The 19,895-nt window shown below is 38.1% G+C and overlaps 1 protein-coding gene across 1 annotated transcript in view; it reads left to right on the forward strand.

The window, feature by feature from the left end:
* The window catches only part of LOC124612268 (valine--tRNA ligase-like), a 130,017-nt gene that overhangs the window by 82,621 nt on the left and 27,501 nt on the right, over window positions 1-19,895 (forward strand). Inside the window, exons 10-13 of the mRNA XM_047140367.1 lie at window positions 3,463-3,585; window positions 3,693-3,800; window positions 5,954-6,113; window positions 13,710-13,990. Of these exons, the coding sequence (XP_046996323.1) occupies window positions 3,463-3,585; window positions 3,693-3,800; window positions 5,954-6,113; window positions 13,710-13,990 (672 nt within the window). The remainder of the gene's footprint in view (window positions 1-3,462; window positions 3,586-3,692; window positions 3,801-5,953; window positions 6,114-13,709; window positions 13,991-19,895) is intronic.

A 19,895-nucleotide genomic window follows, 5' to 3' on the forward strand; every position in this document is an offset into this window, starting at 1 on the left:
TTCATCTGTGAAATCTTTAGTCTGTATTTACTGTATTGTAACTGGGTATCTCTGGATAAGTGAGATTCTGACATGACATGTTGTAGAATCTCAAACATAAATGAAATTTATTGATGGACTGATGGCAATCTTCACTATTGCAAGAACCCCAGCCTTACAGAGAAGTAGCTCAAACTTTTCCAGTTTCGTTTTATTTTATTTTATTTATTTATTTATTTATTTATTTTTTTTTTTGTCCACTGTCTTAAATTGAGTGATGTCTGTCTTTTCTACAGTTAATGGGATGATTTTCTGTTGATAACTTTCACATTCTTTTAGCGCTGGTGTTCGTCAAAGCTCGAAGATTTGTTGTCCATGCAAGTAGTTACAAGACGGAACTCTTGTCTGTATAAATGGAGTTCAAAATCTCCACATCTCTAATGTGTTTACAAAGTTACCACGAATAATTTTAGATGAACAGTGCAAGGATTTTTTCTACAAGACCACATTTACTTCTATCATTTTCCACCCAAACTATTACTCTCTCTCTCTCTCTCTCTCTCTCTCTCTCTCTCTCTATAGCTTGAATAAATAAACTTTGTGTTTGACAGATGTGCAGTGGCGGACAAAATGTTGACAGCATGTACACAGTGCTCCTTGTACTAATGCAGTCAGTAGTTGGGTGCACACTACAAATGAAACAAAACATACTTACAGATTGTTGCTGTTTCTGTTGGCAGTGGGGAGGACAATAGTGATGTTGGCAGTGGGAGCAGCAATTTTGATCATTATAATGTGTAGATCCATATCATAAAGACACATTTACAAATGAATAACACTCCTAAGATGAGTATTCATCCACAGATGGGAAATGTCCCATTTGAACAACCCCCCCTCCCTCCAGCTGTTCTGTGCAATTGAAATGGAAGTGATATGGTGTCATTCTCAGAAATGTATCAAACAAATAATTCACTTGTCTTTCCCATTATCTAATAAGTGAATGCTGATTTGCTTCAGCCAGCCAAAAATGTTATGTTCTGTAGGCACCTTATGAAAGATTGTTGAATGATGAGAGACATTGTCAGTCACAATTACAGAAGGTGGTTTAAAATTTCAACAGTGAGTTCTCAGACCACCACTAAAAAGCATTTCCATTCATTTCTTGTTCATAGTTGGTGACTTTTATCCCTATGAACTACATACAATTTTGCACAAACTCCATGTGCATACACGGAGAAGAATGAACACACTAGCTTGTGGTGGTAATGTCATATCAGTAACAAAATACACATCCCAGTGAATACCTAATATCTTCAGATCCCATTTCAGTAACTCATCCCAAATACTTAACTCAGAAGTGTTGTGACTTTAGCTGTCTCTGGATCAAAGACAGTCAGTCACTAACCAACTGATTCCTGAACATAAAAAAACAGGCAATACAGTGTCTACTTTTACTGTCAGTATGAGCCACTGGGAACCATACTCAAAAGATAGACACAAAAAACACAAATCAATTTGCCATAATGAGGAAAGAGCACTCTGACCTGATGTACTGCCACTATTATAAAATACATTTACACTAGAATTTGAAGGTCAGTGCTCACCCATCAATTTTGTAAAAGAGTACAATGCAGTTTGAAAAAACACTTGAAATTATACTCTTTGAGGATTAGATTGCAGAATGCTGTTAAGTTCAAACATATCCAGAACTTTCACAGAATTGCTGAATTCAAGTGCATAATGTGCAATTCTTGTAAGGAGAACTCCCTGTTGGACTCTCACTAGTAACTTCTTTTAAAAATTCTGTATTTTGCACAAAATGGATATGTTAATGGAAAAATATTGAATCATAATTTTTCATATTTTTAATCATTAACCACAAGAAAATAAATTAATTTTTGTTACAGATGTGTGCAATTAAATTGCATACATAAATAGTTCTGTGATGTAATTTCTTAGACTTTTCCAGTGATTTGATGACATCTCGTGGAAATCGGGTTTTCTGCCGGATATCAGGGAACACCTGATGAAGACGTCAAGAAAACCCGATTTCCACAAGATGTCATAAATAATACTGTTCAATCTGTAGAAACAAAAAGTATTTTCTGTTTAATGTGCCATATTTTTTCTACCAAATTTAAAGTTTTTGTGATCAGTAATTAAAAATAAAAAAGATGATATTTTAAAAAATATGATTCAGTATTGTGTTAATTAACATTTCTGTATGATAATAAGTGCAGAATTTAAATAAAAGTTCTAAAAATATTCCCACTAGCAAGAAAACAGACCCAACCAGGGGCTGGAAACTGGAGAAGAAGAAGAAGAAGAAGAAACTGATGATGATGATGATGATGATGATGATGATGATGATGATGATGATACTATCAATAATCAGACAAGACTAATACACAATGCTGGCTGCTTTGTTTAAAGTGTTTTTGAGAACTGTATCATAGTGCATTGGGAAAGTAGTATGTGGACACTGACCTACAAATTCAGTAAATATGAAGAAAATCAAGAAGAGCTAGTCCATATGATCCCTTTGTAGATAAAATACTCCTATCAGTTTTAAAATTAGTTTCAATATGTTAGTCACATTTTATGCACACCAACATACGACCTAAAGTACATTGCACACAAAAGTACCTATTGACCTAGTGATTAAATTTTAAACAGGAAACCCTTCTAGTTAAGAGGGGTAGGTTGGTCAGGAGACTTCTGGAAGAATGTGAATAATTTAGATGTAAAGGAGATGGCTATCTGAGTGGTTGAAAAGAGGGTAAAACTTTGTTAGCTTTTAAAAGAATCTGTTAATTCCCACACCCACACAAGTTTGTTTGTCTGTCTGTGTGTGTGTGTGTGTGTGTGTGTGTGTGTGTGTGTGTGTAAGAAAGATACAAAAAATAAATCTTTTGAGCTGTATAGTTTACTTAATATTGTATGATGAAGACTTCACAGAAAAGACAACTTAAGGTTTAATAAATTGTGGTTTTCAAAGAAAATGCTTAAAACTAAACTAACTTCAGAAGTGGTTTATCTACTTTAAAAATATTTAAAGATGCAACCAATGCCATAGAATCTCTCAGTATTGGGTGCTCTGCTCTTTGCCTTGAGCAGCCAGCGGTGCTGAGTTTTTGTGCAGAAATGTAGTATTCTTTGCTAATATTAGTCGGGAGAACTACTGTTATAATAAGCTGTTGACAAAACACAATTTGTGAATCTTTCATTTTCCAGTTATATTTATGCCACTTAGATTGACTTCAGTTAGTTTGATGTCTTAACAGTTTTCTCTGAATAACAAGGAAAAAGAGAGAAGTTTTTCTCTTACTACATTTTATATTGCAAAATTAAATAATTGTTTCTTTTCAGGTGTGTCTGATATTGTGTAAAGTAGTATAATCTTTTCTAATAATTACAAACAAAGATTCAAAAATTGCCTTCTTCAAAATATTTTTGTTTAAAGTGTGTTACTTGTGATTTCAGAATGAAGACATGAAAACTTGTTACCCTTTAAGCATAATGGTGACAGGAAATGACATTCTGTTCTTCTGGGTTGCCCGCATGGTTATGCTCGGAGAGAGGCTGACGGGGCAACTACCATTTAAAGTAAGGCAGTAATATCATTGCTACTATATATTTTAGTATACTGCTTGATTTGATTTTTGTAAAAGTTAAATGAATTCATTGACATGGTTTTATTCTGTCACTTTCAGAAAATTTTCTTGCACGGAATCATTTGTGATGCTCATGGAAGAAAAATGTCAAAGAGTCTGGGAAATGTAATAAACCCTGAACATGTTTCGGATGGCATTTCATTAAAGGTACAGAAATTTTGTCTTGCACAATATTTGATGAATTAACTTGGTCATTTAGTTTAGCATGCAGTGTGGTAGGATGCAAGATAGGGAGATTATTCAGACCCAGATTAAATCTGCATGAAAGATTAACAATCATTGCACTGGTGCAAAGACAAACATACATGTGCTTTTAGATCCTTTTTCTCACTTGTGTAGCAACTGCTGGGCTGGTCCTCAACCTCCGCCTCAGAAAATGTGATGCACAGACAGTTACACGACAACACACAGAACAAAGTTGACACAATTCATAAAAAATTCGTACACACCACTTCCCAACATTAGGTTAACTGGCAGTGAAAAGGAGGGCATCCGGTCACACAGTTAATGAAAATAAAGTTGCCAAATCTTGAAAGTAAGGGGACCTTATATGATAGAATTAATCCTAGAAAAGAGAGAATATTTCATGAAATCTGTTTGTGGGTTGTGGCTATTTTTTGTGGTAGAATGACTATAAGATGCTAATTACTATAAATTTATGTGATGTGTGGATATTGATTAAAATAGCACAGCTCCTAAAAATGATAGGACACCACTTTCCTTTTTATTCTTGGTGAGGCTGAAAGGCAAGTTTATGGCCCACTGTGCCTTGTATGAGAATCTGTGGCAGAAAAGATTAATATTTTCAGTGAACTATGTTGCCTGGATCACTGGGAAAACCATAATAAGGAAATTGTTCTGAAGTGAATTTTACCATAAAAAACTACAGATTAGTAAGCAGTAGAGTTTTACTTTTTTGCGTACAGACTAATGTTTGTAAGTACCTATGTTGATCATTTATAAAAGAGCATGAAATGCGAAAAAGTGTAACTGAGGAATGTGTTACTCAACCTTTCAAATGACAACACCAAATCTGAGGTCTACTATATTTCTTACAGGAAATATTACTTCTTTTCATTTGTCTTTAAATGGTTGTGGTATTTGTGCAAATACCAAAATCCCATAATTGTACTGTTGTTATCTCTCTGTTTTGAACTATGATAATGTGCCATCCTCTCCAATACCATCTCCAAATACTGCAACATGAAATTTTAAGAGAAATATTATCTCAGTGCAGTAACATGTACACTATTTTTGGAAATAATGACGTTTCTGTCGAGCTGTAAACAACAATGATTGATTGATTGGAAAACAGTGTAATTATCCAACACATTCACATACATTTCTAATAAAATGACTGGTTTTGGGTGGCATTTGCCATCTTCAGATTATAAAATACAGACCATGGTTCAATTCCACCTCTGTGGAAAACATATTTACAGCTTGTTTCCACAGTGGTAGGATTGAATGATGACCTTTATTTCATCATCTGACAATGACCATTGCTGGTGGAAACCTATCTTTTGTTAGAAATAGATGTGATATGTGATTGTGCATGATAAATTATTTTCAAAGGTTTTCTTCTGGTACTCATTACGTAAAACAGTACAGTGTGGTGGTGGTGTGTATGTGTGTGCGTTTTTCCTTTTCAGAGCTCAATTGTGTGGTTATCACAGTGCGGTTACGCATCATTATCAATGCTATATTCTGGGAATGAAACCCTACTCCCAAAAAATATTTAAAGATGATACGATAAAATTTCTTAGGTTGGCAGTGAAAGGAGGGTAACAATTTACATATTATTTTCAACATTGTTCCCTTTTAAGTCAGTGCATTTTCTCCCAGGATTGTCAAATGGAGTCAGATTCTTGAAGGTCTGCAACATGTCCACCTATTTTTGCTAAGAACATTTCTCTGATATATAGGGCGTTACAAAATGATACCAAAAGACTTTGAGGGATTGTAAGAGGGTGTCTTGAGGAACAAATTGAGGATAGGAATGCATGTCCAGTGATGTCATCCAGTGATGCTACAGGGTGTCAAAGTTATAGTCACCAGTCTTGCCACTGGGACAGCCCTTTGGCAGCAAGTGTGACTTTGTATGCTACAGTGTTGTCTGTCACTCAGTGATCACGACTCGTTGCCAAGATCATCAATGGAGAAAATGAAACTAACTACTGTGTAGACAGGCCTTGTCTCCAATGTAGTAGTAGTAGTAGTAGTAGTAGTAGTAGTTTGTTTTTCTTTTGGCCCTTAGACCTTTGACAGGTAATATTTCTTGTTTCTTTTCCATTTTATAGGACTTGCAGGAAGAAGCACGTGAAAACTTCAGGGCAGGACTTTTATCTGAAAATGAACTTCAGAAAACACTTGAAGGACACAAGAAACTTTTTCCTGCAGGAATTCCTGAGTGTGGAACAGATGCACTTAGATTTAGCCTTTTATCACAAAATATTCAAAGTGAGTATGAAGACAGTTTTCCACTTATTACTAATATTTTAATCTTGTTTCATATCATACGAAGTATTACTCAGTCATTGAGAGTGCTGAAGCACATAAAGAAGTTTAAGAATGTGCAATGTTCTGCCAGCTTTGAGAAGCATATGGGAGTTAAGCATAAAGACTTGGTGTAATACAGCAGCCAAAATGACCTAAAACATATCTGTGGTCCCACTCAAAGCAGTGACTCACACTGAGGCACATGGCCAAGTGTAGTTTACAGGATGAGTGGGTGGAAGTGAAGAATGTTGGCATAACTCCTACCAACCATGAAAATTAAATACAATGATTTTGACACACCACCTTATTGGTTACTGTTGTCTGGTATATGGTTTCCTCTCTCTGCAATAAGTCCTACCAGTGTACAATGCTTGTGGATGACAACAGTATGCCACATTTTGCAATTGTGTATTGTTTGTCCATAGTTTAGGTGGGGACTTGCATTTAGTTCGGGTGCCAAACACTTATTGACACTAAGTCCAGCAACCTCGCACTCAAATGTAGTTTCTTTGAGGAAATGCTGTGGCACAATCAAACCCTGGGTGAACAAAGCCACTATAAGGATTAACCAAGAACCGGGGTGCTGCTGACTTTGGGAGGAGCTCACTATGGTGCTGTGCCAATTGCTGTTATTGGGAGTGGAAATAGACAAGACATGATCTACTCCTTAACAGAACGGGAAAAAGGTAGATTCACTGAACTGATAAGTAAAACTAAAGGGGGAGTGCTGTCATGAGTGATAGAATTCTTGTAATTACTGGGTTTACTGCTGTGATTACTGATGTAAGGAGTAAATCTTTTTTAAGACTAAGTACATCATTCTGGTAGACTACTATGAAAGAAGTCTAGATGAACCAGGAATGTCACACAAAAGAAACTTGTTTGAATAAGCTATCCATGCTGGATTGGACTTATAGTAGACTGAAAAACAAAGTTATTGAACTTTTCATTTATTTATAAAATGTAGAACATCAAAAGGAAGATGTTATATGTGTCTGAGCACTATGTAAATACAGAAATCAATATATTAAACAAAGAGGAGTATAAATTAGCAGCAAATTTTTGTAAGGAAAATACGAAGAAAGGAGGAATGTGGGGGGAGGGGGAACATAAAGTTAAAATGTATTGAAACCAGTAGTTTCTGCTTAAATCGACAATTGGGAGCCCATTTATTGGTGCTGTTGGAAGAGTCATTTGCAGTTATTACAGTGTGTGGTTCCCAAATAGGAAGTTTTCAAATATTCTCACTAAAAATTGTGTCACCAAGCAGACAGAAGAAAGCAAATAATGGCAGAGATTTTAATATTTATTTTCTGAAATATTCAGGTAAAAGGAACGGTTTGAAAATGTTATTTAAAAACTGAGTTCATATGCAGCAGATGGCTGACACTAAAGATAAACAACTGGGATGGCTTGAGATGTATCACTTCATGTGATGCTGAGGTTTTTTTTCTCTCTGTCTTCATATTTATTTCATATTTACAATACATTTGTTTCACAGCAGCTTACACTGTGCTGCAGAGTGAAAATTCATTCTGGAAATAATCCCCCAGGCTGTGGCCAAACCATGTCCCCGCAGTATCCTTTCTCCGAGGAATGCTAGTCATGCAATGTAAGTGCTCAGGAGAACTTCTGTGAAGTTTGGAATGTAGGAGATGAGGTCCTGGCAGAAGTGAAACTGAGAGCAGGTCATCAGTCATGTTTGTGTAGCACAGTTGGTAGAGCATTTGCCCACGAAAGGTAAAGATTCTGGGTTCAAGTTCCTGTGCAAAGTTTTAATCTGCCAGGAAGTTTCATATCAGTGCACAATCGTCTGCAGAATGAAAATCCATTCTGCACAAAATATTCTTGAATTATCACTAATTAGATGCAGGCAGTTTACAAAAGCATTTCTTATAAATTAACATAAATGACGTGATAGGTGTAATATGTAACAAATCGTACATTCAGTATTAGTGTATTGTGTTGTTAACTAAAATGATTTGTCATGCTGTTTACTAAAAGTGAATGTAAGGAATTGTCCAGTTTCATTACAAGTCCAATGGAGAAATTCAACGTTGGAAAATGTAGATAAAATGGCCTTGAAAATTAACAGGTTCTCCGCAAATGGACTGTAACTTAACATAGGTAAAACACAAGGGGGGGGGGGGAGGCGGCAAAATAATGCCTGAGGCTAAATCAATAAATGAAACAAATTATTCAAAATTCTTAGTTACAGTAGGCCCCCCCCCCCCCCCCCCCCCCCCCATGATCCATAGACCTTGCTGTTGGTGGGGGAGGCTTGCGTGCCTTAGCGATACAGATGGCCGTACTGTAGGTGCAACCACAATGGAGGGGTGTCTGTTGAGAGGCCAGACAAATGTGTGGTTCCTGAAGAGGAGCAGCAGCCTTTTCAGTAGTTGCAGGGACAACAGTCTGTGCTGATACTGGGAACAGCTAAAAGCAAGGGGAAACTACAGCTGTAATTTTTCCCAAGGGCATGCAGCTCTACTGTATGGTTAAATGTTGATGGCGTCCTCTTGGGTAAAATATTCCGGAGGTAAAATAGTCCCCCATTCGGATCTCTGGGCGGGGACTACTCAGGAGGACATCGTTATCAGGAGAAGGAAAACTGGCATTCTACGGATCAGAGCGTGGAATGTCAGATCCCTTAATCGGGCAGGTAGGTTAGAAAATTTAAAAAGTGAAATAGATAGGTTAAAGTTAGATATAGTGGGAATTAGTGAAGTTCGGTGGCAGGAGGAACAAGACTTTTGGTCAGGTGAATACAGGGCTATAAGTACAAAATCAAATAGGGGTAATGCAGGAGTAGGTTTAATAATGAATAAAAATGCAGGAGTGCGGGTAAGCTACTACAAACAGCATAGTGAACGCATTGTTGTGGCCAAGATAGACACGAAGCCCATGCCTACTACAGTAGTACAAGTTTATAAGCCAATTAGCTCTGCAGATGATGAAGAAATTGATGAAATGTTTGATGAGATAAAAGAAATTATTCAGGTAGTGAAGGGTGATGAAAATTTAATAGTCATGGGTGACTGAAATTCAAGAGTAGGAAAAGGGAGAGAAGGAAACATTGTAGGTGAATATGGATTGGGGGTAAGAAATGAAAGAGGAAGCTGTCTGGTAGAATTTTGCACAGAGCATAACTTAATCATAGCTAACACTTGGTTCAAGAATCATAAAAGGAGGTTGTATACATGGAAGAATCCTGGTGATACTAGAAGGTTTCAGATAGATTATATAATGGTAAGACAGAGATTTAGGAAGCAGGTTTTAAATTGTAAGACATTTCCAGGGGCAGATGTGCACTCTGACCACAATCAATTGGTTATGAACTGTAGATTAAAACTGAAGAAACTGCAAAAAGGTGGGAATTTAAGGAGATGGGACCTGGATAAACTGACTAAACCAGAGGTTGTATGAGGTGCAATGAAGTTCTAAGGCCTCCGATTTTTTTTTATAATTAAATACTCACCCGAAATCGATGAAACTGGCGTTACTTCTCGACGTAATCACCCTGCAGACGTACACATTTTTCACAATGCTGACGCCATGATTCCATGGCAGGGGCAAAGGCTTCTTTAGGAGTCTGTTTTGACCACTGGAAAATCGCTGAGGCAATAGCAGCACGGCTGGTGAATGTGCGGCCAAGGAGAGTGTCTTTCATTGTTGGAAAAAGCCAAAAGTCACTAGGAGCCAGGTCAGGTGAGTAGGGAGCATGAGGAATCACTTCAAAGTTGTTATCACGAAGAAACTGTTGCGTAACGTTAGCTCGATGTGCGGGTGCGTTGTCTTGGTGAAACAGCACACGCGCAGCCCTTCCCGGACGTTTTTGTTGCAGTGCAGGAAGGAATTTGTTCTTCAAAACATTTTCGTAGGATGCACCTGTTACTGTAGTGCCCTTTGGAACGCAGTGGGTAAGGATTACTCCCTCGCTGTCCCAGAACCATCATTTTTTCAGCACTGGCGGTTACCCGAAATTTTTTTGGTGGCGGTGAATCTGTGTGTTTCCATTGAGCTGACTGGCGCTTTGTTTCTGGATTGAAAAATGGCATCCACGTCTCATCCATTGTCACAACCGATGAAAAGAAAGTCCCATTCATGCTGTCGTTGCGCATCAACATTGCTTGGCAACATGCCACACGGGCAGCCATGTGGTCATCCGTCAGCATTCGAGGCACCCACCTGGATGACACTTTTCGCATTTTCAGGTCGTCATGCAGGATTGTGTGCACAGAACCCACAGAAATGCCAACTCTGGAGGCGATCTGTTCAACAGTCATTCCGCGATCCCCCAAAACAATTCTCTCCACTTTCTCAATCATGTCGTCAGACCGGCTTGTGCGAGCCTGAGGTTGTTTCGGTTTGTTGTCACACGATGTTCTGCCTTCATTAAACTGTCGCACCCACAAACACACTTTCGACACATCCATAACTCCATCACCACATGTCTCCTTCAACTGTCGATGAATTTCAATTGGTTTCACACCACGCAAATTCAGAAAACGAATGATTGCACGCTGTTCAGGTAAGGAAAACGTCGCCATTTTAAGTATTTAAAACAGTTCTCCTTCTCGCCGCTGGCGGTAAAATTCCATCTGCCGTACGGTGCTGCCATCTGTGGGATGTATTGACAATGAACGCGGCCTCATTTTAAAACAATGCGCATGTTTCTCTCTCTTTCCAGTCCGGAGAAAAAAAATCGGAGGCCATAGAACTTGAATGCACCTCATTCGGAGTTTTATGGAGAGTGTAAGGGAACAATTGACAGGAATGGGGGAAAGAAATACAGTAGAAGAAGAATGGGTAGCTCTGAGGGATGAAGTAGTGAAGGCAGCAGAGGATCAAGTAGGTAAAAAGACGAGGGCTAGTAGAAATCCTTGGGTAACGGAAGAAATATTGCATTTAATTGATGAAAGGAGAAAATATAAAAATGAAGCAGGCAAAAAGGAACACAAATGTCTCAAAAATGCGATCGACAGGAAGTGCAAAATGGCTAAGCAGGGATGGCTAGAGGACAAATGTAAGTATGTAGAAGCTTATCTCACTAGGGGTAGGATAGATACAGCCTACAGGAAAATTAAAGAGACCTTTGGAGAAAAGAGAGCCGCTTGTATGAATATCAAGAGCTCAGATGGAAACCCAGTTCTAAGCAAAGAAGGGAAAGCAGAAAGGTGGAAGGAGTATATGGGGTGTCTATACAAGGCCGGTGTTCTTGAGGACATTATTATGGAAATGGAAGAGGATGTAGATGAAGATGTAATGGGAGATACGATACTGCGTGAAGAGATTGACAGAGGACTGAAAGACCTGAGTTGAAACAAGGCCCCGGGAGTAGACAACATTCCATTGGAACTACTGACGGCCTTGGGAGAGCTAGTCCTGACAAAACTCTACCATCTGGTGAGCAAGATGTATGAGACAGGCAAAATACCTTCAGACATCAAGAAGAATATAATAATTCAAATCCCAAAGAAAGCAGGTGTTGACAGATGTGAAAATTACCGAACTATCAGTTTAATAAGTCACAGCTGCAAAATACTAACGCGAATTATTTACAGACGAATGGAAAAACTGGTAGAAGCTGACCTCGGGGAAGATCAGTTTGGATTCCGTAGAAATGTTGAAGCATGTGAGGCAATACTGACCCTATGACTTATCTTAGAAAATAGATTAAGTGAAGGCATACCTATGTTTCTAGCATTTGTAGACATAGAGAAAGCTTTTGACAATGTTTACTGGAATACTTTCTTTCAAATTTTAAAGGTGGCAGGGGTAAAATACAGGGAGCGAAAGGCTATTTACAATTTGTACAGAAACCAGATGGCAGTTTTAAGAGTCGAGGAACATGAAAGGGAAGCAGCAGTTGTGATAGGAGTGAGACAGGGTTGTAGCCTCTCCCCGATGTTTTTCAGTCTGTATATTGAGCAAGCAGTAAAGGAAACAAAAGAAAAATTTGGAGTAGGTATTAAAATCCATGGAGAAGAAATAAAAACTTCAAGGTTCGCTGATGGCATTGTAATTCGGTCAGAGACATCAAAGGCCTTGGAGGAGCAGTTGAACAGAATGGACAGTGTCTTGAAAGGAGGATATAAGATGAACATCAACAAAAGCAAAATGAGGGTAATGGAATGTAGTCAAATTAAGTCGGGTGATGCTGAGGGAATTGGATTAGGAAATGAGGCACTTAAAGTAGTAAAGGAGTTTTGCTATTACGGGAGCAAAATAACTGATGATGGTCAAAGTAGAGAGCATATAAAATGTAGACTGGCAATGGCAAGGGAAGCGTTTCTGAAGAAGACAAATTTGTTAACATCGAGTATAGATTAAGTGTCAGGAAGTCGTTTCTGAAAGTATTTGTATGGAGTGAAGCCATGTATGGAAGTGAAACATGGATGGTAAATAGTTTGGACAAGAAGAGAATTGAAGCTTTAGAAATGTGGTGCTACAGAAGAATGCTGAAGATTAGATGGGTAGATCACATAACTAATGAGGAAGTATTGAATAGGATTGGGGAGAAGAGAAGTTTGAGGAACAACTTGACAAGAAGAAGAGACCGGTTGGTAGGACATGTTCTGAGGCATCAAGAGATCACAAATTTAGCATTGGAGGGCAGCATGGAGGGTAAAAATCGAAGAGGGAGACCGAGAGATGAATACACTAAGCAGATTCAGAAGGATGTAGGTTGCAGTAAGTACTGGGAGATGAAGAAGCTTGCACAGGATAGAGCAGCATGGAGAGCTGCATCAAACCAGTCTCAGGACTGAAGACCACAACAACAACAACTACTACTACTACTACTACTACTACTACTACTACTACTACAGTTACTGTATTTATATTTATAAGAATATGAACTAGAAGTCAGATGTGGCAGAGCCTTTTTTATATGTAATCTGTGGAACTCTTATATTACAGACAATAGTGTATGTCATGCTTTTTCTGTTTTCACTCATCACTGTCTTATACCGTCATATTGCTGAGTAATTTGTCATTGAGCAAAATAGTGTTTGTTGCACACAGTGTGTAATAAGGATATTATGTGGTGCCCACTCTACTTCCTCTTATAAACAGTTGGGTATTCTGACAACACCCTCACAGTACAATCATTCCCTTATGACAGTTTTTATCATCACTCATCCACAGTTTGGAAACAAGTAAAATTTTAAGTATAATACTAAAAAGAGAAATGATTCAGACTGTTTGTCACTCAGCCTTAGAATGGAATGGGGTATTCAATCATAACAATTTTTGACTACCTACCTGTATTGGAATAGACTGCCATAGAGAGCTACAGCAAACCAGTCTTTAGTCTGGAGTCTACAACAGCATTAATAAATTAAGTAGTCAAGAGATAAAACCATTATTAATCTCAGTGTAATCAGTTTTATAAGTTGGTGCCTTGTTTATTGTGCAAAGAATTCTGTATGTTCCAACGTTCTGTTGCCCTTCTCTTACAGTTTTCTGTAAAAGTAGTAAGTAATGTTTTCAGTTTTCCTTTGCAAAAATTTAGACCTTTTTTGTATTGTGTTTTTGTTTGGTTTGTCTTTTCAGACACGTCACTTAACTTCGATATTGCAACTTGTCACACCAATCGCCTGTTATGTAACAAGATATGGCAAGCTTGTAGATATGTCCGTACGTTCCATGAAAGTGTGTGGGATAGTACAAAGGATGACACACTTTCATCACTGTCCATTTGTGATAAGTGGATACTAAGTCGCCTTTCAGTTATGATAAAGGCAGTGAATGATGCTTTCAAGAATCAACAACTACACCTTGCCACATCCTCCTTGAGATCGTTCATATACACAGATTTTTGTGACACATACCTGGTACGTAGCTTTCCAATTAAATAACACCAAAGCATCTTCAACATTCTGTATTGGTAATAATTTGAATGAGTTTCTCTCATTTACTAATAACAAATAATATAACTATGTAAGCTAAAGAGCATTGTTGCATTGTAAACACTTCAATGATGAAAAGTAAATTTGTAAATGCTGTGGCTTCTAGAGACTACTTTTTTTAATATACTTGTACCATCTATAGCTCTGCTTTCTGAAAGAACAATTTTGAATTCACTTACTTTGTAACTTTTATTGTTTGAAAAATGAACATTTACACAAATAATATTTTGATATTCTTCTTTTCCAATCTTTATCATTGCCAAAATTAATTTTAGTTTCACTTGTTATTTATAATTTTAATTTTACAATTTTACTAGAACTTTTGGAGCTTAGCCTATTACTGTATGTACAAAGTCCCCAGTTTACTGAACATAAGAAAGATACTAGTGTTTGGTTACATTATTGTTTTTTTAAAGTGGGTGTCATTTATGTTGGCGGCCGAGTTTAGGTTGGTTCTGCGCATCTGACGTCACAAAACACAGTCGGCCAATGAACAGAGAACGACGTTGCCAGATCTCAACTGCAGTGCCTAGCATGGACGAGTGTCTTCAGTATTAGAAACGTTCAGTCATAAATAAAGTAATAGAACAAAAGCAATGTCTTGATAGCAGACTTTCTTTTATAGAAAGTTTGGAAAAAGCGTTCTTTATACCAATTGCTTCATATTCTATTAATTAATTAAACCAAACAAGCAATAAGACTCCTAATTCAGGCGATAGGAAGGAAAGGTGTTTGTATCAATCTCACGAACCGCTTTTTCACACTAAAGAAGAGCGGTAATTGTTTATTTCCTATTGTACTTCGACGAAGCGTGAGTAATTCATAGTCATACCAAAAGTGTTTGTTAGTATTTTGCGTCAGGTGTTAGACTCCTCACTGTGTGCTGTTGCCAGACGATCTGCGGTAGCATAATGGTTAAGGTGTTGGACTTCTACGCGAAAGGTTATGAGTTCAAACCTTGTGCAGAGCTTAATATTTTAATTATTTAAAAACAATATCGAAGTGCCTTACTTCATGAATTATATTCGTTTGAATGCAATTTTTTGATATTTCTAGTGCTTTGTCTCTTCATAAACCCTTTCGCTGCTGCAGACACGTGCTCCCCGCATTCCGCGCTGTGCGCAATTTTGTCATCACTGCACTGCTCGCCTTTGCGGACACATGGTGTTCCCACTGCTTTGACACACTTATCATTCGATTTCACAAAAACTGTTTGGCCCAAAAATCTGATTTTTACACGTCTTCTTGACTGATACCTTCCCCCCATAAATGACTTAATTTTGTTTCGATGTTCAACGCAGTTATTATGCAGCATTAAATGTAGTAAACCATTGCACGAAATTTTGAAGAGTTTGCAGAGGCAGAAGTCCATAGCGTATACTTTCCGTATGGTCGATTTTAGTTGCCACAATGTTGAGAATGAAATGTGGACAAGATACCTAAATTTCATATAAAATTTACTGTATAACAATATCTCATTTAATTTAAGTACCACATAGGTGTCGTATGTAATATTGAGAAGTATTCCGTCTTTCGCGACTGTAATAAAAGTTTTATTTACACCAGACGCGTTTGGCTTTATTTTAAAGCACTTCAATCAATGAAAGGTATGGCACATACACAATGGTACTCATGTTCTCTTTCTTGTTTTTGTTCCACAGTCGCAGTTTCACCAATGGTACTGAAATATATTCCTCTTCTGCAACTGTAATAAGCGACTCATTTAGACCAGACGCGTTTCTCTGTTTTGAAGCATCTTCAGTGGACAGTATTTTGTCTCCTCCATTGCCAAGTCACCTTTCGTAGTTTTGTGCTGCGGTAACACAATATTCAACGTTTGTGTTGGCTGATCAGTGTTTTAGCAAATAAATGGTGTTTGTGTGTGCCACACACAAAAATTATATTTCACATAGCTGAGAGCACTTCACTGATAGACGGTATATTCAAGTCCTAATGTTTTTGTAAGTCCACAGTTTTGTTTAATGTATTTTCTCTACTTCCTTTTGATTCATTGAAGTGCTTTAAAATAAAGCCAAACGTGCTAAGTGTAAATAAAACTTTTGTTACAGTCGCGAAAGACGGAATATTTCTCAATATTACATACGACACCTATGTGGTACTTAAATGAGATATTGTTATACAGTAAATTTTATATGAAATTTAGGTATCTTGTCCACATTTCATTCTCAACATTGTGGCAACCAAAATCGACCATACGGAAATATACGCTATGGACTTCTACCTCTGCAAACCCATCAAAATTTCGTGCAATGGTTTAGTACATTTAATGCTGCATAATAACTGCGTTGAACATCGAAACAAAATTAAGTCATTTATGGGGGGAAGGTATCAGTCAAGAAAACATGTAAAAATCTAATTTTTGGGCCAAATAGTTTTTGTGGAATCGAATGATAAGTGTGTCAAAGCAGTGGGAACACCATGTGTCTGCACAGGCGAGCAGCGCAGTGACAAAATTGCGCACAGCGCGGAATGCAGGGAGCACGTCTTTGTAACAGCGAAAGGGTTAATGCGGCCATGGTGGCTTTACTTCATGAACTGCGCGCTCCCCCCTAAACGTAAGCTTGCAAACTAGCTATACTATGGCACTGCTTCTATTGGCGCGTGCGTCGTGTGCAACTGGCAACGCAGCAGTCTCCCGGGTCTGGGCGGGCATGCGCGAGCCGCCAAGATAAAAGGATTGAACTATAGTCAGGCAAACACAGTACACTTTGCTTTTCACAGCTTTGTAAATCTTCCAAACAAATAATCAGCTCATCTACCTTGTTTCTCATTCCCCTGATATTCTAATTAAATAAGAAGAAAATAGCTCCTTACCTTCATATCTCCAGACCAGTTTCCACTTTCACCACAACTCACTCAGATCCCATTCACTAAACATGTACCATGTCCTTATATTACTGTCTGTCAAGGGAAACTTGCAAACACCCTGAAGGCAGTCTTCATGTGAAATGATCAAACAAGAAACCAAAGGGACAACCAATGCTTACAGAAGCAGGGTATGCAGTTGTGGTGTTTAAAGTCATATGTGTTGAAGTGTTTAATGGCTCTGGTTATAGTTTGTAACTGAACCAGCAACTTCACTAACAATCTGTCTGCCCCCGGTAGCTTAGTGGTCAGCGCGACAGAATGTCAATCCTAAGGGCCCGGGTTCGATTCCCAGCTGGGTCGGAGATTTTCTCCCATCAGGGACTGGATGTTGTGTTGTCCTAATCATCATCTTTTTCATCCCCATTGCCGCGCAAGCCACCGAAGTGGCGTCAAATCAAAAGACTTGCACCCGGCAATCAGTCTACGTGACGGGAGGCCCTAGTCACACGACATTTACATTTATTTACTAACAATCTGTCACCTAATGTTGTTGTTTATGAGCGCTTTTACCTTTATGGTGCCTTCTCATGTTTCTTTGATATAGTGGACCTGCTATGCCTTGCCACTAATTGTGCTGTGGGACTTCGTTTCAACTGCAGAGGGCCAAGCCCTGTAAGAGAACTCACCTCTACGCCAGCTCTCTAGTATATGACGTAACTGTATTTTAGAGAACTCTTCTGGTTTTAATTGTTCTCATATACAACATTTACAATGTTTGGTGACAAATCTCCTATTACTCAGAACAACATACCTGAAGCAGCACGTCACATAAAGGAATAACATTTCTCTCTCTTTCAGCTGTTTTTGAGTGTTTACATTGTCATCAGATGTGTTTCCTCTGTGCTTTCCAAAACACTGTCAATCCAAGATGTCAAAGTATAAATACCACCTCCATAGCAGGTAGATACTATTGACAGCATCACATCTTGCTGATGTACTGTGCTCAAGCTTATCGCATTGTCTCTACACAGAGCAGAATCAAAGTGTGCACAATGGAGAATCCCTACATGTTAATTATCTAAACAACATTTTTACATGAACTTCTTTCATCTGGTTCCAAGGAAGAGATGGAAAAACCTGTTACACCACAGTATATAAATATAAGGAACTAGTAAGTGAGGGTAAATTAGAAGTAAAGTTTATAAATTGTCAACCATTATGTGGAGTTATACAGAGGAAGTCCAGAATAATTTTAGCTCAAAATGAAGAAATCTATAACAATTTCATTTATGGAGAAGACATAAGTGTATCTAAAGGTTGACTTTCTGAAGTTAGTTAAACGTGATATTTGTGTCTTATTAAGAAACAGTGTGAACTGGTTCAACATTTACAAAAAACATGACATTATTACATATGAAGAGTGAGTGGTAATGGTCTTTGAAACAAATTGTGCCCATATGTGCGACATGTGGGTTGTGTTCCTACAGTGCAGCTTCTTCACCACAATATTCTTTGATATTTCAGTTGTGTATGACAGTACACAACTCTCTTCACTTGCACTTGGGCTTCACACCCTTGGATTACCAGATATATTCATTTCCTTCCAGCAGCATCCCAGCATATAGGAATGTGACCCCTGTGTTGAATGTAGTATACCATAATGATGTATTAGGCTGCTTGGTTGTCATTTGTTGTGCTCTACATATCACTGTTTCAGAAAAGGAATACTTTCCAAACAATGTGGGTTTGGACTGATCATCCTGTAGGATGTTTTTAACATCTGTGATTTCTTTCTTTACAGCATAACCCCATCTGGATGGATCCTTACACCCCCCCCCCCCCCCATTTTTTCCCCCCGCTCTACAGTTCAGTTTCTACGGGATCATCTTTTCGAAAGTACAATAAGCTTGGACACAAGTTCACCCTGCTTCTGTGTGACCTCTGAAATATTCACCATCTCTGTAGTGGTAGCCTTTTTGTCTTTTGCTATTTCGTTCTTAATTTCCCTTGAAAATTTTTCTGCAGCTTTTTGTATCCTGGTATTTAACATTTGTACCATTTGAGTGTTCTTTTCAGATGTCCAGGCTGTGAGTTGTGCGAAGCAATTTCCCTGCATTTTAAATTGCTCGTACAAAGCTTGCCATTGTGTTGTCGCAAAATTATCAATCCTGCTTGAAAACAGGGTGTACTCAGCCCTTGTGAAGCAAATTGAGGAGCTACTTCATTGAGAAGTAGCACCTCCAGCCATGAAAATTAACAGTGGCTGGGAGAGTGGTGTGCTGATCACCTGCCTCTCCATATCCACATCCACATCCAGTGACACCTATGACTGATGATGACTTGGTGGCTGGTTAGTACTGTTTGATCTTCCGAGAGCTGTCAGACGGAGTTTAGTTTTCAGCTTGAAAGCAATTGGGCATTTTGGCAGAGTGTAGAATGCTATTGTTGTAATCCATTAACCTTTTTGGTTAATTTCCGCACTTTCCACAGAATACCTCCATCCACTTTCCTTTGTCCTGATACTTGGCAGTTTTTCTTTTGCCAAGTTAGTCTGTTTTTTTTGCAAGTGCAGTAAGCATGATGCAAGCTCTTCCTGCTTCTGTGATACCTCTAAAGTCTTCACCGGTTCTGTAGCCATAGCCTACTGGTCTTTAGCTGTTCAGTCACAGCTGTAAACATTAACTCAATATTTTTCAGTAATTCAGTCATTGGATCTATCGACCATAATTCCTGCATACTTGTTTCTCCTCATTCAAATTTCAAGGTGACAATGCTGTCAGTGACCATGACCGATGTGTAGTTGTCTGGCAGTCTTTTCAATAACCTGTATTTATTTAAAAAAAAAAAAAAAATGTAATTAAATGTAATGTCAAGGTATTTAATAAGGCTATCTATTGCCCAGTTATGACTACTGCAGCTTTAACAGTTACATCACAATCAGTTAACAAGAAAAAACAGTGTAACCGTGCTTCTGCCTATTGTTGCATTAGCTGCTGAGTTC

Source organism: Schistocerca americana, chromosome 1 (assembly GCF_021461395.2).
Source record: "Schistocerca americana isolate TAMUIC-IGC-003095 chromosome 1, iqSchAmer2.1, whole genome shotgun sequence".
Classification (NCBI taxonomy): domain Eukaryota; kingdom Metazoa; phylum Arthropoda; class Insecta; order Orthoptera; family Acrididae; genus Schistocerca; species Schistocerca americana.